This window comes from Uranotaenia lowii, chromosome 2 (genome assembly GCF_029784155.1).
Source record: "Uranotaenia lowii strain MFRU-FL chromosome 2, ASM2978415v1, whole genome shotgun sequence".
Taxonomy (NCBI): Eukaryota; Metazoa; Arthropoda; class Insecta; order Diptera; family Culicidae; genus Uranotaenia; species Uranotaenia lowii.
In genome coordinates this window covers 208,124,396-208,140,171 of record NC_073692.1, presented here as the reverse complement: position 1 = coordinate 208,140,171, position 15,776 = coordinate 208,124,396, and the positions used below count along the sequence as shown (strand labels likewise).

General features: G+C 42.2%; 2 protein-coding genes across 2 annotated transcripts; both read left to right on the top strand.

Moving 5' to 3' along the window:
- Nucleotides 1–4,705: 4,705 nt before the first annotated feature.
- On the top strand, nucleotides 4,706–5,905 carry LOC129749410 (uncharacterized). Its single transcript, XM_055744385.1, has 3 exons — nucleotides 4,706–4,892; nucleotides 4,959–5,086; nucleotides 5,150–5,905. The coding sequence occupies exon 3, from the start codon at nucleotides 5,283–5,285 to the stop codon at nucleotides 5,751–5,753; it is 471 nt and encodes a 156-aa protein (XP_055600360.1). The 5' UTR covers nucleotides 4,706–4,892; nucleotides 4,959–5,086; nucleotides 5,150–5,282; the 3' UTR covers nucleotides 5,754–5,905.
- An 8,074-nt stretch (nucleotides 5,906–13,979) lies between these two features.
- LOC129749026 (uncharacterized) lies at nucleotides 13,980–15,179 on the top strand. Its single transcript, XM_055743853.1, has 3 exons — nucleotides 13,980–14,166; nucleotides 14,233–14,360; nucleotides 14,424–15,179. The coding sequence occupies exon 3, from the start codon at nucleotides 14,557–14,559 to the stop codon at nucleotides 15,025–15,027; it is 471 nt and encodes a 156-aa protein (XP_055599828.1). The 5' UTR covers nucleotides 13,980–14,166; nucleotides 14,233–14,360; nucleotides 14,424–14,556; the 3' UTR covers nucleotides 15,028–15,179.
- The last annotated feature ends 597 nt before the right edge of the window (nucleotides 15,180–15,776 follow it).

The following is a 15,776-nucleotide window of genomic DNA, read 5'->3' as shown; positions in this document are numbered from 1 at the left end:
ATTAAAATTTGGAAAATATTTATGCGATGACATATCCTTCACTGAAAACGAAAAGCTTTTTTATCAAAAATTTTCAAAAAATGAAACGAAAGGTACTCGCTCATCTTGTGCTACCGGATAATAATCGAATCTAACAAAATAAAAATCAATAACAATAATAATGAAGTGAATGAGTCTTAAGGCCATTAGGGTACACTTTGACCTTTTATAAAACGATGAAGACTTGCACGAATTTGTAGAAGCTATGAAAAAAATCGTTTGGCACAAAGCAAGTAAAGGAAATACTCATTCGAATAGCTCACCTCCTTAATGAAAAACATTTCTGTTTACCAACAAAGTAGATAGGTTTTCGTTTGGAGAACAGACAGGACATTAATTATTTTGCGGGTGGAAAATCGACATCGCTTAGGTAACAACTTCACCCAAGCTAAGCCCTTGATGGTAGCCACATGACGGGATAATAACCTTGGGCTTGTAACAGAAGCCGAATGATATATTGTGAATTTCGATAAAATTTTTAGAAACATCGCTGGTAAACTGGCAACAAAACTCAGACAATCTAGTACCTTACTTTTCTTTGTGAGAAGTCTTTCGGAAGTCTGGACTTCCAATTAATAATATGCTCCTAAACCTTATGTATTACCAAAGAAGGCTATCGTTACTCAATAAAATTACAATTTTTAATAAGCGAACTGGAACTTTATCCTCATACAAACTTCAGGCTCGTTGAGCGACGACTTCCCGTGATCCGATCTGGCCCAAATTTGGTATGAGATCTTGAATTTGGAGCAGTCAAATGTTCAAAATTTTGAAGATTCATCAATACTTATTTATATCATGATTAAATCATAAACAGGTAGGGTTACCATACGTACTCTTTTAAGAGTACATACTCTTTTTCGATCGAAAAATGGGCGTACTCTTCTTTTTGTGAAATTTTTCGAAATGTTCTCTTTTTTATGAGAGCCATTTAATCGGAAAAATGAACTTGTTTGTTTCAGTATATGAAGTTTGGTTACCACATCTTATACAGGATATACGAAATACAACTTACACAAATTTTCAATACCTTTCCCAAATATCCCGTATTTATGAAGGCACCTTTGAATCGTAATTTACAGTGAGCCCAATAAACGCCTTTGAGTATGCAAAAAATCCCCGAATAGTTAACAATGAGCACAAAAGCAAAAGGCTGAAATGGTTTATACACTCCTAAAAATCTCTTCTTGAAATCAAGTATTTCATCGGGTTTGGTGTGGTTTGTCAGCAAAGCATCAAATACTTCTTTTCCCTCGAATAATCCTAATAGGAATATTCAGTCACTGACTTTTTCTTTTTATTATTAAAAAAATGAGAGAATTTATAATTATCATATACGTCATAACTCAGCTTTCCAGAAATTTTTCTGAGCCTACTTCGAGCCGGGCTAATTTTTACCCAAAAACCTGGCAAAATCCGAACATTGGATTTTAAAATGGATTTTCGGTTTAAAACCCGAGCAATACCTGGGAGAATCTGACCAAAATTCAGGCTTTTCTCATGCAAATTAAGAGAAATAGTGAAAAATGTACACATTAAATAAATATTGTTTATTGAGTCACATCAGCGATGTTCAATTCAAATTTTACATTTCCTAAAAATGTTTGTATTTCGATGAAAAAAGTTCAATAAATCATACATTATGTAAAAAAACGGTAGTTTGGTTTGGATTTTTCTTAGATTTTGGATAAATTCGGGCATTTTTCCCCGACACCTGGGTAACCGGACCGGACCGGGCTTTTTCTTTTTTTTTCTTGAAAAAGCAGGCAATTTGGAATTCTTAGCCATACCTATTGCTCCTAATAAATTGGCAGTATTTGAATGACTTTAAATAATTCGGATTTTTTATAGAGTTTTTCTTACTCTTTTGGATTTTGTTTTTCATTGTACTCTTTTTAGCATTGCGAGATATGGTAACCCTAAAAACAGGGAACACGTTAAATCCTAATGTTTCTGATCAAATGCGGAAAGTCGTTACCTAAATTTTTGATGGAAATTGTTTAAAATAATGTATGTATGTATGTATGGTTCCCCCATCGGTAGCAAGGTCCTGCCTATGTCTGTGTGGCTTGGCCTTCGAATTCCTTCTAGGGCTTCCACGGTCCGATGGTTCGTCGAAGGAAGGCATCCAACCCTCAGAAACCTACAATGGCCGGCTACCCGTGCCGCTTGCAATAATTTCTTCGGGTTATCCCCAGATGCATTCCTTCTAAAAATATAAAATTGTTTACAATATCTGCTGGTAGGAATAATTACTCGGAATATTGAATAAATATAATGTTTTACAAGATTAAAAGTTTTGTTTAATAAAAGGATATAGATCTGAAAAGAAAGTTTATGTTAAAGTATGTTTTTTTATGGCCTCCTATTCATTGAGTTATAAATATGAGAAATTATTTATTTAAATATGAATATGAGTGATAATAATACAGTATAATTGTAAATAATCAGTAGAATCATGGTATGTAAGTATAAAAATAGTATTGAAAACAGCAGTACAATTAGCCCAAACGAAAAATGATAGTTTGATTGCCCTTTCAGTAATAATAACAGGTAACTGCTTTATTCAAGGAAAATAAAATTATTTTAGAATTTGTTTGAAAACTTAATCAATTGGATTGACGACCGGAATCCTTCCATTGTGAGAAAATAATGTTATACAATTCTATCCAATGAAGTGACTATTGCATTAGTTGAATGAAAAATTTCCAAATTTTTTTTTTATAATTTTGTTATAAAGTTTGCGATTGAAGTTGCAATAACCGCGTATGAAAGAAGGTTGAAGGATAAAATTTTATCAAACGAGAACTTCCTAAGCAAAATTAAAAATAGCAAATGAAATTAAAAAAAACTCGTATGTTATAGGTTACTTTCGTTTGTGGCTGGAACATAATTTATATGAAAGTATGATTATTTTTGGCAAGACTGGAGCGAAAACAATTATCCATTTCATTGTTGCTCGCGTTCCCGGCAATCGAAGTAGGCGACCACATAATAAACGCGAACGCTACGCGAAAATACCAATCGATGCACAAACTGCACGAATTTTTCGTGCAACCAACACCTGACATTTTTCTTGCGCGCACACATTGAAAGACGCCTCCTTTCCGCAGTACGCGTCAAACTTCCGATTTCTGAATATTTTCACTCGCGAACTCAACGGCTTTACGGGTTTCTTAAGCCAATTGTTCCACTTAAATGTCGGGAATTATTTTCCAGACATAAACTGCTAATTGTTAGCGGATTTTCTTTTTCAATTTCGTTTAGATCGCTACGCACTATAGTTTCACTCGATAGGTAACACCAACGATGAAGAGAGCACAAGAAAAGGAACCGCACCCGACGACTGCACGACTGAAACTGGATGGAAATTGTTTAAAATAATCAACATTAAATGTTTTGATATGTAATCACATTCTCTCTATTTCTCTTGAAAAAGTGGTAAAACGTTCTATTTGGACTTGTTTTCTTCAATATGGTTCTATTCAACATTTTGGTTATTACAATCTTTTTCGGAATTTTTCTTCAAAATATTTAAACTTTTACATTTTTATTGGTTTTAAAATTCCTGCAAAAATATGATTTAGAACACCAGTTCGAATGTCATTTTGAACTTTTTATATAATTGAACAACAACTATTATGAGATATTAAAATGGAAATCAAGTTGATAGATTGACTTCTTATGTGTTTTAGTCATTATCACCGTTCAAAAATGTTGTTTCTTACCTGATTAAAATGTTTTAATAAATATTAATTATATTTCAGGAGAAAAAGCTATCAGCATAACACTAGTCAAAAGTGCTTCCTTATTATTTCCTTTCCCCCACATTCCCTACAAATTTTTTTGCAAGCATGCAGAGGTGACCTCGGCCCTTAAGCACAAAGTTGTTCATTTATCCCTTTCTCATTTTTTCTATCCTATCAATTGACTACTAGGACGTGGCCGGCGCCGTTATTGATGTTTAAAGAGAGAGCATCAGTTTTGTGCATTGTGAATGTGTAGCCAATCTCAGGTTCCGTTCATTTGACCTCTGAGCAAAATTGATGGCCTCGGTCAATCACTAAGTAGCAACCATTGGCGATGAGCCACGCCTGCGAACTTGGAATTCTGAATGTATTGACTTGTATTTAAACCAAATTAAGAAATCAATCACAGAGTATACTAGAATATTTATAAATTTTTCATCCAAACATCTTAAGCAGCATTTCGGGTTCAATGATTCAAGCTGGATGTGAGCAGTCAATCAAGCTAAGCTAAGCTAAACCCTGTAAGAGATACTGATTTAATGAAATATTAATAGTGTAACATATAAGATTATACTTGGTTTATTTTGTCTTCAATAAACCAATTCGGATAAATAACATGTCATCAAACAAAATAATTGTCACCGAATGAGAAAAACTTCGAAGGATTTCGCTCCGTGTATACAAAAAGTGTGAACCGACCTGAAGAAAACTGAAACCGTACTGTTGTCATCCGCAAGAAAACTGGGCAAGGAAGAAAAAGCATCAAGAAAACACCAGCACCGGCTCAACTTCACACACTTCCGTGGACTTGTCATTCGGCAAAGAAAAAGTGCGGGATTGATTTGGTGTGCCTCGTCGTCGCGATTTCGCCAAGCAAAAAGCCCGTGAAACGACCAAAAACGGAAAACGCACAAAAAAGAGAGACGAACTCGTCCTAACAACTCCGCTGCATTTGCTTCTCGTGTCAGGAGCGTAGAAATAAAACCGAGAACGGCTGTGTGCCAAGTCGTGCTGCTGCTCCGTGTCGAAAACAGCCTGCAAAGGTTTCCCAAGCCGTTGGGAAGACGGTCACGAAGACTTTGGCTAGTTTGGGAACCCGCAGAGGTGAGTTAACAACACCAAATTGCACTCGAGCAAAATATAATAAAACACCTCTACCACACTCAATAGTTGGAGACGAAAGCACGGAAAATAACCAACAAACGAGCACCCGGAGGAAAGAAAAAGTGCCAAGTAATCCCGGCAACTGAACCGGCAAACGGAAGGGAAAAAGTTCCCGAGAGCCCCTTCACAAAAGGGTGAGAAATTAAACAACAGACAAAATATGTTGTGCTAAATTGCTGACGTTGTTGGTGCCGCAGGGCTCTCTTTTTCCCCTTCTTTTCTTCCTCTTTTTCTCCCAGGAGTTGGTCAACGGTGTGCGAGCGGACAACAGTACGCGTGCGGAAACAAACGGGAACCGAAGAGCATCAGAAAGCAGTTCGACAGTGGTCGATGGTCATCAAGGAATCGCAGGACTTCCGGAGAAGCCGGAATTCATCGCTACAAGGTACCAGACGGAGATTCGACAGTGGTCGAGGAGTTCGAGGGAACCGGAAACAGATTCCGGAAGAATCCGGATTGCACGGAGGAGAATTTCACCAGAAAAGTGCTCGACAGTGGTCGAGAGTATCAGAGGAACGGTTCGTGGTTTTCCGAAACAATCCGGGTAAAAGCTGCACGGAATCGAAGCCGACGGCTGCCGGTGGAGAACGATTCGGCCTTGACGCAGGCCAGAGAATCGTCGTCGACCGAAGAAGGCAATCTGCCGCAACCGCAAGTATGCTGTCAGGACATCCAAATGCGAATTGTTGCTGCGTTCGCCACCCGAGCGGTTTCTGCGATTTCTGGGTCAATGATGACCGACCAATTGATCGTCATTCTTGGGACGAATCGAGTCCGGAACATCCAGTGAAATGCACGTAAGTCAGCTGTTTATCCATTGATTTCACACACCATAAATAATCAAATGTATGAGCCTGAGGGCAAAATAAAAAGGATGGCTTGACCATCAATAATTTGTTTGAGAAATGTAATGACATGTTTAAATTTATTGCTTTTGCTTAGAACAACCTGAGCTAGCCTGGCAAAGAGGAAGAAACAACTCTCTTCTTCTTTTCCTTAAGCCAAAACCCCTTTTCTTCTTACATTGGCACCCAACGTTAAAAACCCACACAGCACAACAGAAAAATATGGTTTTTCGATGGTTTTTCCTCCTTATCGTTTAAATTTCGAAATCTTGTTAAGATTTCATCAGTTGGTTCGTTTTTGGATTTATGTTTCGATTCTGCTGCTTCAGAATAAGTAGCATTAAGAGATTAATATCATTACTAGTACAATACAAAGTAAGCAAATAATTTTAAGATGGATTTTTCGTTGCTATCAGAAGAGGAGATCGCTTACGAATTAGCGTTGCGACACATTTTGAATGTGAATTCACTCACACATCGCAGCAAAGTGTTGCGTTTAAAAGCACTTCTTCAAGAAGAACAAATTAAGGACTTTTTTCACAACAGTTCGATTCATGTTATGAGTCCAACGATAAATATTGAGAATTGCACAGTTGGCATTAAAGATCTACAAACTTTTGCCGATTTAGCTTGCAAAACAAATAACAACCAGGATCTTAAAATAGCTAGAGCTAGATTGCTTCATTATGACCAAAGATTGAAAATTATAGATCCACCAAACTATCTTAATGATGTTCTCACGTCCCTTCAGTCAATCGTAAGCGAGTTGCTTAAAAAAGTGCGTGCGCATATTGAAAACGGTGCCAGTGCAAACTCTAGTTTAGTGGCAGTGGAAGAGGAAGGAGTCGGAGGAGAAAGCAGTCTTGCTGAGATCTTCAACGCCTCAGCAAGCATTCAAAACACCACAATTCAGGCAGGTTCACCACTCAACACAGTCCGAGGACGAGGGCGAGGAGTTTCGCCACATCAACAGACAGGAGCCGTTCCAAAGCAACGAGTGTTGAACAACGACTTCGAAACCAGCAACCCTCCAAACCTTCTCCCCAATCCTCATGCGCAACCACAACGGGTTTTTAACAACAAGGCATCTGCAACCAACCGTGATCAACAACTACAGCAACCAACTGAAAACATCGATGAAGGCAACCGACGTAGCTTCAGATCAACACAGGCAGGAAACAGCAGCACGGAAAGAGAGCGTTTCGACGATCTTAGGAACGAGCTCTTGAACAACCTGTTGCAGCTACAACTTCAGCCACGCAGAAACGACGAGAATAGCAGGATGCAGAAGGCGATACACCACTGGCGTTTCTTCTTCAAGGGGCGCGAAGACATTGAGAACCTCAACACGTTCCTGGATCGAGTTGAAAGCTTTGCGGTTTCGGACGATATTTCCGATGAGGTGTTGCTGTCAGGCGTCAAGCATTTACTTATGAACGATGCGCTAGAGTGGTATGCAGATAACCAACGTCAACTGGTGTCGTGGGACGCATTCAAGCGTATTATTCGACGGGATTATCTAGGTGAAGAGCATGGTCAGTTGCTGAGGGCTGAGGCGTTTTTTCGTTATCAAGGTGAAGCAGAATCGTTCGATCAATACTACAAGGACATTTCTACGTTGTTCCGGTTTGCCGATCCACCGATGTCCAACGCAGAAAAGCTGTTTCTGGTAAAAAAGAATATGCGCATGGACTACCTATCAGCAGTCACAGCAGCGAACCCTACAACGCTCGAACAACTAGTTCGGACCTGCAAAACTCAAGACAACATGAAGCTCTTGCTGGACAGACAACAACGCATGTCGATTCCGCGCGAATCATTATTAGCACCGAGGTTGGCCACTCCGAAGAACCAGCAGAAACCGTCGTACAACCAGCGTTTTTCGAAGGTGAATCTGGTGGAGAAGAACAACGCGGGAGAATCTGCAGCAACAACTCGACTACAAAAAGAAGCGGCAGATGCAGACGACGATGAGTATTGGCACCTGAAAATGGAAGAGCTGACGGAGCAGATCAACGCCATCAAGACTTTCGTGGATCGTAGACATCCCAGAACCATGAACAGGCAGAATCAACCGTCGATACCCAACCAACAACAGCAGCCACAGTATTCGCAGTACACGCAACAGCAACAGCTGCAGGCCACACAGCATCAGTGGCAGAGGTCTCGGTATCCGGTAGAACAGCAACAGTTTGAAGGTTCGCAGCAGTATTCAGGGAATCAAAATCATCAGTTCCAGTATTCGCAGCAACCGTGGCAAGGTCAGCAGCAACGATCTTCGAATTACAATCAACAGTATCAGCCCATCCAACCGAATCATCAGTACCTGACAACTCAACATCAATTTCAGCAGCACAGACAACCCTGGCAAACACAAGAAGCACAGCCTCCAAAACAGCACTCTCAGGACCAGCGGAAAACTCTGACAACTTGTTGGAATTGTGAAGAAGCAGGACACCGATTCGTCGATTGTGAGAAGGAGCAGACTTTCTATTTCTGTCATGGCTGCGGCAAAAAGGGATTCACTCTGCGCAACTGCACATCATGTCGTTCTAGAGCGGGAAACTACGAAGCGGGGAATCGTCAGTAGAGAGGGATGGTTCAATTAACCCAAGCGACACTCTCAATGAAAATCTGATATTGACACACTTAAATGCTATCATCATAAATCCCGGACATGACAACAGACCGCATGCAATCATCGGAGTATTAGGTAGAAGGATGAAAGCACTATTAGACAGCGGAGCCAATTGCTCATTGCTAGGCGGCAAGCATACACGAATAGTTGACGATCTAGGATTACGGAAAGGAACGGTGCAAGGCGGAATAAAGACAGCAGATGGTACGAGCCACATGATATCAAACTTCGTTCGCCTGCCTATTGCCTACAACAATCGTAACGAAACACTTCCTGTTTTATTAGTTCCGTCAATCCCAGACTGTATTATTTTGGGGATGGACTTCTGGAACACCTTTGGTGTTAAGGCCGTGTGTTGTACGCTGGAATCCATGACGACAGAAGCAGATGTAGAAGATCCTCCAGAAGAACAGGTTACGAAGACACTATCGGATGAAGAGCAGAACCGGTTAGAAATGGTTGTACAGCAATTTCCCAAAGCAGAAGATGGCGAATTAGGCAGAACACAGCTATATGAGCACCGTATCGACGTTGGAAACGCACCACCGAAGAAACAAAGGCATTATCCGATGTCAAAATACGTGCTGGAGGAGGTAAATAAGGAGATCGACAGGATGTTGGCCATGGATGTCATCGAGGAGGCCATGTTCTCCCCTTGGAACAACCCACTCGTCGCTGTGAAGAAGAAAAACGGAAAATGTCGTGTCTGCCTAGACGCCCGGCACCTGAACAGTGTGATGATCAACGAAGGTTACCCGATTCCACAAATTTCGTCAATCATCAACAACTTAAGCGGTTGCACATACATCTCGACCATCGATTTAAAGGACGCATTTTGGCAACTTCCATTACATCCAGATTCTCGTCCGCTAACTGCATTCACAGTACCTTCTCGGGGTCATTTCCAGTTTCGCGTTGTTCCTTTCGGTTTATGCACGGCTAGTCAAGCGCTGGCGAGAGTAATGACGCACATCTTCGCCGACATGGAGCCGCACGTGTTTCACTACCTCGACGATATCGTGGTTTGTTCAAAAGACTTCGAGGAGCATCTGAAGACATTGGAGGAGGTCGCTCGAAGACTGAGAATCGCGAACCTGACAATATCCAAGGAAAAGTCGATGTTTTGCCGGAAGGAGATCAAATACTTAGGATACGTCTTGAACGAGCAGGGTTGGAAAGTCGACGATGAAAAGGTAGCATGCATAGTAAAGTTCCCAGTTCCGACTCAACGGAAGGAGTTGCAGCGTTTTTTGGGCCTCTGCAATTGGTACCGTCGCTTCATCCATAACTTTGCCAAGCTTGCAGCACCACTTACGGAACTCACCAGAACCAAGGTCAAATTTCGCTGGACCAAAGAAGCAGAAGAGGCATTTTTAAAGCTGAAGTCCATGTTAGTGTCCGCACCAATTCTTGCCATGCCGGACTATTCCAAGCCGTTCGCGATCGCATGTGATGCCAGCGATGTCGCCATTGGAGCTGTGCTCACCCAAGAGATTGACGACGAGGAACACCCGATATGCTACTTCTCCCAAAAGTTGTCAGCATCGGAGAGGAAGTATTCGACTACAGAACGGGAATGTTTAGCGGTGATAAGGTCAATAGAGAAGTTTCGCTGCTACGTGGAAGGAGTTAAGTTCATCGTGCACTGCGATCACGCTGCATTGAGCTATTTAAAATCGATGAAAAACCCAACAGCACTATTAAGTCGCTGGATTCTTCGTCTGAACGCCTTCGACTTTGAAATCCGATATCGAAAGGGCACAATCAACGTCGTTCCGGATGCCTTGTCGAGAGCAGTCGCCACAATTACACTCTCCAAGGACGACACGAAGGACACTTGGTACATCAAGCTTGTTCAGCATGTGGAAAAAGAGCCGGATAAGTATCCAGATTTCCGGACGATCGACGATGAACTGTATAAGAACTGTCGCTGTCGTGACGAAGCGGGACTGGTGACACACAAATGGAAGAAAGTTATTCCACTTGAAAATCGGCAGGAGGTAATCAAAAGGTTCCACGATTCCGCTACAGGAGCTCATCTGGGATTCTACAAGACGTTGAACAAAATCCAAACCCACTTCTATTGGCCCAAAATGCAGGACGATGTCAGCCGTTTTGTTCGAAGTTGTGACACTTGTAAAGCTAGCAAGGCGCCGAACACGAAGATGATGCCACAAATGGGCAACGCCAAACCAGCTAAAGTTCCATGGGAGCTGATTTCGGTGGACTTCGTGGGCCCTCTGACTCGCTCGAAGCAGGGAAACACCGTGATGTTCGTCGTAGTGGACTGGATAACAAAGTACGTGGTAGTGCAGCCCATGAAAGCAGCAGACTCAGTTCGGATGGTACGCTTCTTAGAAGAACAGGTGTTTCTAAAGTTCTCACGACCCAGGATCATACTTTCCGACAATGGCAAGCAGTTCGAATCAGCCGCATTCAAATCGTTACTGGCACGCCACAAGATTATCAACATGCGAACTGCCTTCTACTGTCCTCAAGTAAACAACGCCGAACGCACCAACCGCGTATTGATTACGTGCATCCGCTCGCTGATAGACGAAGATCATCGCTGCTGGGATGAGAATATACCGGCGATCACCGCAGCAGTCAACAGCGCGAAGCACGAAGTCACTGGAGTGAGCCCGCACTTCGCGAATTTCGGCCGTGATTTGATTCTATACACTGATCTCTACACACAACAACACCTGAACGCCGCGGATGATCCGAAGATCACACAGGATCTACGACTGTCAGGAATCAAGCGAATCCAAGAGTTTATCACGAAGAGGATCAAGAAAGGTCACGAAGACTCCAAGCAGCGATACAACTTAAGGAAGCGGACGGTAGATTTCAAGGTTGGTGACGTAGTCTGGAGAAGGAAGTTCAACCTGTCATCGAAAGCAGATCATGTCAACCAAAAGCTGAATCCGAAGTTCGTGCCAGCAGTCATTCGAAATGTGCTAGGTGCGAATCTGTATGAGTTAGAAGATGTCTCGAGCGGGAAACGCGGACGCTATCACGCGAAAGACATCAAAGCAGATTAAGTTTCAAGCTATGTAAGCAACAACGCTGACCACAAGCTCACTTAGAGCACAAAACACGAAATGGAGAAGGCTGAAGGACCTACATCATCTACGAAACCTCGCCCCCAACAACTCGGAACAAATTTGCAGAATTCTTCAATTCAAACAATTTAACGGAACACAGCTGATGCTAAGTCGTCGCTAGCACACCGATGAACACAACGAAGTAGGCGTTTATGAAGGAGACAACGGCCTTGCGTGGGACCAGCGTCGGCTGAATGGACTCTAAGAACTCTGCCAGGAAGTTCGTCAGAATTTGGAGAGGGCCGGCAACCTTGCGTGGGATTGCCGCCACTTATTGTCCAGAAGGCAATCCTGTCATCGTGAAGCAGCGTAGCAGCGCTGGGGATAGTAGCACTGGTAAGCCACCGTAGTCAGGCGCTACACACCATCGCAGAGAACCCATCCAGGTTCGGGATATTGGAATGTTCGGAAAGTCAAGTACAGCAGCTCCAAATACCACGTCGCTGCAATTGAAAGGATTGTCAGGACATCAGAAAAAGGATTCAGCGAAGAAGTTGTGAGGAGTAGACATCATGACGGCCGCTACTACCATATCGACTCTCTATCGCTAACTACCGAAAGCCACACGCCCATATAATCAAGCTACGTACACAAGGCAAAGCCTGTCAACAACGAGCAACGCTCCTAACACAACATCCAAGGTGTGACGAGCAACAATAATCTCTCAACTAACTCTCCACCTGAAAATGTTCAAGAATACTACAATCATGTTAACGCAGCAACCAACCAAGCTTGATAAAACGAAGCACAAGAATCAAGAACACACATCCGTTTTCAGAACGTGATAAACTGACAACAACCAACACCCAACCATCAACCTATACGAACTGAAGGAAACCTCGAAGGCAAAACCAGCCCCTTCAGGCTCGGGATATTGGAATACGGGAAATCTAAGTACAGTAGCTCCAAACACCAAGTCGCTGCTGTCGAAACGACAATCAGGACTTCAAAACGGGCGAAAGAGTTAGCACCTACGGAGTTTTGCGCAGAAGTTGTGAGGGGTAGACATTATGACGGTCGCTACTTCCATATCGACTCTCGCACACTGCCGAAAGCACCACGCACTAAGAAATCAAGCTATGTAAACACGGCCATGCCGGTCAACAACGAGAAATCTCCGAAAACAACATAAATGATGTGATGAGCAACAAAATTCTCTGCAACTACCTCTCCACCAGAAAATGTTTATAAGTACCACAACCATCATTGATACAGCAAAGAACCAAGCTTGAGAACAGGAAAACAAGAGCAACAAAACCTAGCCGTTCTCAGATCGTGAAAAACTGACACATAGCTATGAAGGCTACAAACTGATGTCGAACTGAAAGAAATACTGAAGGAGAAGAAACCGTTCGCCGGACGAGACAAACCGTGCACACCGAAAGCGACAACCATCACTATCTATTTGTATTTGTACTACGTAAAGGATTTGAAGCTACTTTCTCTACTAATAACTCTTATTATCCAAGAAATCCAAATACAAACATTCGTAGAAATTTTCGGGGTCAGTAAGAAAATTCAAAAGGAACGCGAATTGGAGGCGCGGTAAAACCTCTATTCTGGGCTCTTTCTGATTTAGGAGACTAAATCCTCCTTTTCCTGGAACTCTACGAATCACCACGAACCTGTAAATAAAACCATCATGTTTCTCTGTAAATACTTGTAAATAGTATCGTTAAGTTTCGTTATCATTGTTCGATCTAAATCCTTTTGCTCAGTAAAGATTTTTGATCGTTTCTGCGTGTTTGCTGCAGCAGAAATTCGTTATGAGAAGCAAGTTTAAGATATTGGTCGGTGACTTTGTCACATTTAGGTGACGCAATTTTGATCACCATTTGCCAGAATTCGCTGGTGTTACTATTGGTTAGAATAAGTATCTTCGTCTTGTACTATGTGCACTACATCTGGTGTGCCTATAGGGCCACGCAACTAAGCTAGTTAATAAGCATTTTGAGTTTAGCTCAATCCTTCTGATCAATATTATCTCCGACCAAATTTCGGATGAATTTGTAATTTTTTTCATGAGCCGACTCACATCGTCTCATGAAAAAAATTTTCTGTTGTGGCAATGCTGTGTAACATATAAGATTATACTTGGTTTATTTTGTCTTCAATAAACCAATTCGGATAAATAACATGTCATCAAACAAAATAATTGTCACCGAATGAGAAAAACTTCGAAGGATTTCGCTCCGTGTATACAAAAAGTGTGAACCGACCTGAAGAAAACTGAAACCGTACTGTTGTCATCCGCAAGAAAACTGGGCAAGGAAGAAAAAGCATCAAGAAAACACCAGCACCGGCTCAACTTCACACACTTCCGTGGACTTGTCATTCGGCAAAGAAAAAGTGCGGGATTGATTTGGTGTGCCTCGTCGTCGCGATTTCGCCAAGCAAAAAGCCCGTGAAACGACCAAAAACGGAAAACGCACAAAAAAGAGAGACGAACTCGTCCTAACAACTCCGCTGCATTTGCTTCTCGTGTCAGGAGCGTAGAAATAAAACCGAGAACGGCTGTGTGCCAAGTCGTGCTGCTGCTCCGTGTCGAAAACAGCCTGCAAAGGTTTCCCAAGCCGTTGGGAAGACGGTCACGAAGACTTTGGCTAGTTTGGGAACCCGCAGAGGTGAGTTAACAACACCAAATTGCACTCGAGCAAAATATAATAAAACACCTCTACCACACTCAATAGTTGGAGACGAAAGCACGGAAAATAACCAACAAACGAGCACCCGGAGGAAAGAAAAAGTGCCAAGTAATCCCGGCAACTGAACCGGCAAACGGAAGGGAAAAAGTTCCCGAGAGCCCCTTCACAAAAGGGTGAGAAATTAAACAACAGACAAAATATGTTGTGCTAAATTGCTGACGTTGTTGGTGCCGCAGGGCTCTCTTTTTCCCCTTCTTTTCTTCCTCTTTTTCTCCCAGGAGTTGGTCAACGGTGTGCGAGCGGACAACAGTACGCGTGCGGAAACAAACGGGAACCGAAGAGCATCAGAAAGCAGTTCGACAGTGGTCGATGGTCATCAAGGAATCGCAGGACTTCCGGAGAAGCCGGAATTCATCGCTACAAGGTACCAGACGGAGATTCGACAGTGGTCGAGGAGTTCGAGGGAACCGGAAACAGATTCCGGAAGAATCCGGATTGCACGGAGGAGAATTTCACCAGAAAAGTGCTCGACAGTGGTCGAGAGTATCAGAGGAACGGTTCGTGGTTTTCCGAAACAATCCGGGTAAAAGCTGCACGGAATCGAAGCCGACGGCTGCCGGTGGAGAACGATTCGGCCTTGACGCAGGCCAGAGAATCGTCGTCGACCGAAGAAGGCAATCTGCCGCAACCGCAAGTATGCTGTCAGGACATCCAAATGCGAATTGTTGCTGCGTTCGCCACCCGAGCGGTTTCTGCGATTTCTGGGTCAATGATGACCGACCAATTGATCGTCATTCTTGGGACGAATCGAGTCCGGAACATCCAGTGAAATGCACGTAAGTCAGCTGTTTATCCATTGATTTCACACACCATAAATAATCAAATGTATGAGCCTGAGGGCAAAATAAAAAGGATGGCTTGACCATCAATAATTTGTTTGAGAAATGTAATGACATGTTTAAATTTATTGCTTTTGCTTAGAACAACCTGAGCTAGCCTGGCAAAGAGGAAGAAACAACTCTCTTCTTCTTGCAGCCAATTTTCTTCTTACAATAGTTTATTAGAGATATTGGTTTCAGAGACTATAAATGGTAAAAATATTCGAAATTGTATCTTTTACCAAAAATTGTGTTAATTGCACTGAGTTTTCATATATCGTTGGTACAGGTTTTTGTCAAAAAAGTACAGATGAAAAATATATTTGCTCGAAAGTACAGATTTAGATGTGGTAACACTGATTCCACGCCTTCCTCTAGATATCATTCCGGGAAAGCCGAACCTGACCGGATTAGTCGAACGGAGAAGGGCACGAATATGTTAACACAATGCAGGAGGATTCAGCGGCCATGGTGGCTCGAAAGAACGCTAAAGCCGAATTGCCACGTGCCTGGGAAAGAAAGGACTTGCCTCAACATTTTTTTTAAACACGGTGATACATTTTAAAAATAAATATAAGGCAAAAATCCCTATTTATTTCAAATAAATAACAATTTTTGAATGAATTTTATTTTTACTGAAAAAACCAGTCAAACCAACTAGCATTTACCTTTTAAATCAGTGAATGGGAAAACGGTAGTATTTACTGTTTT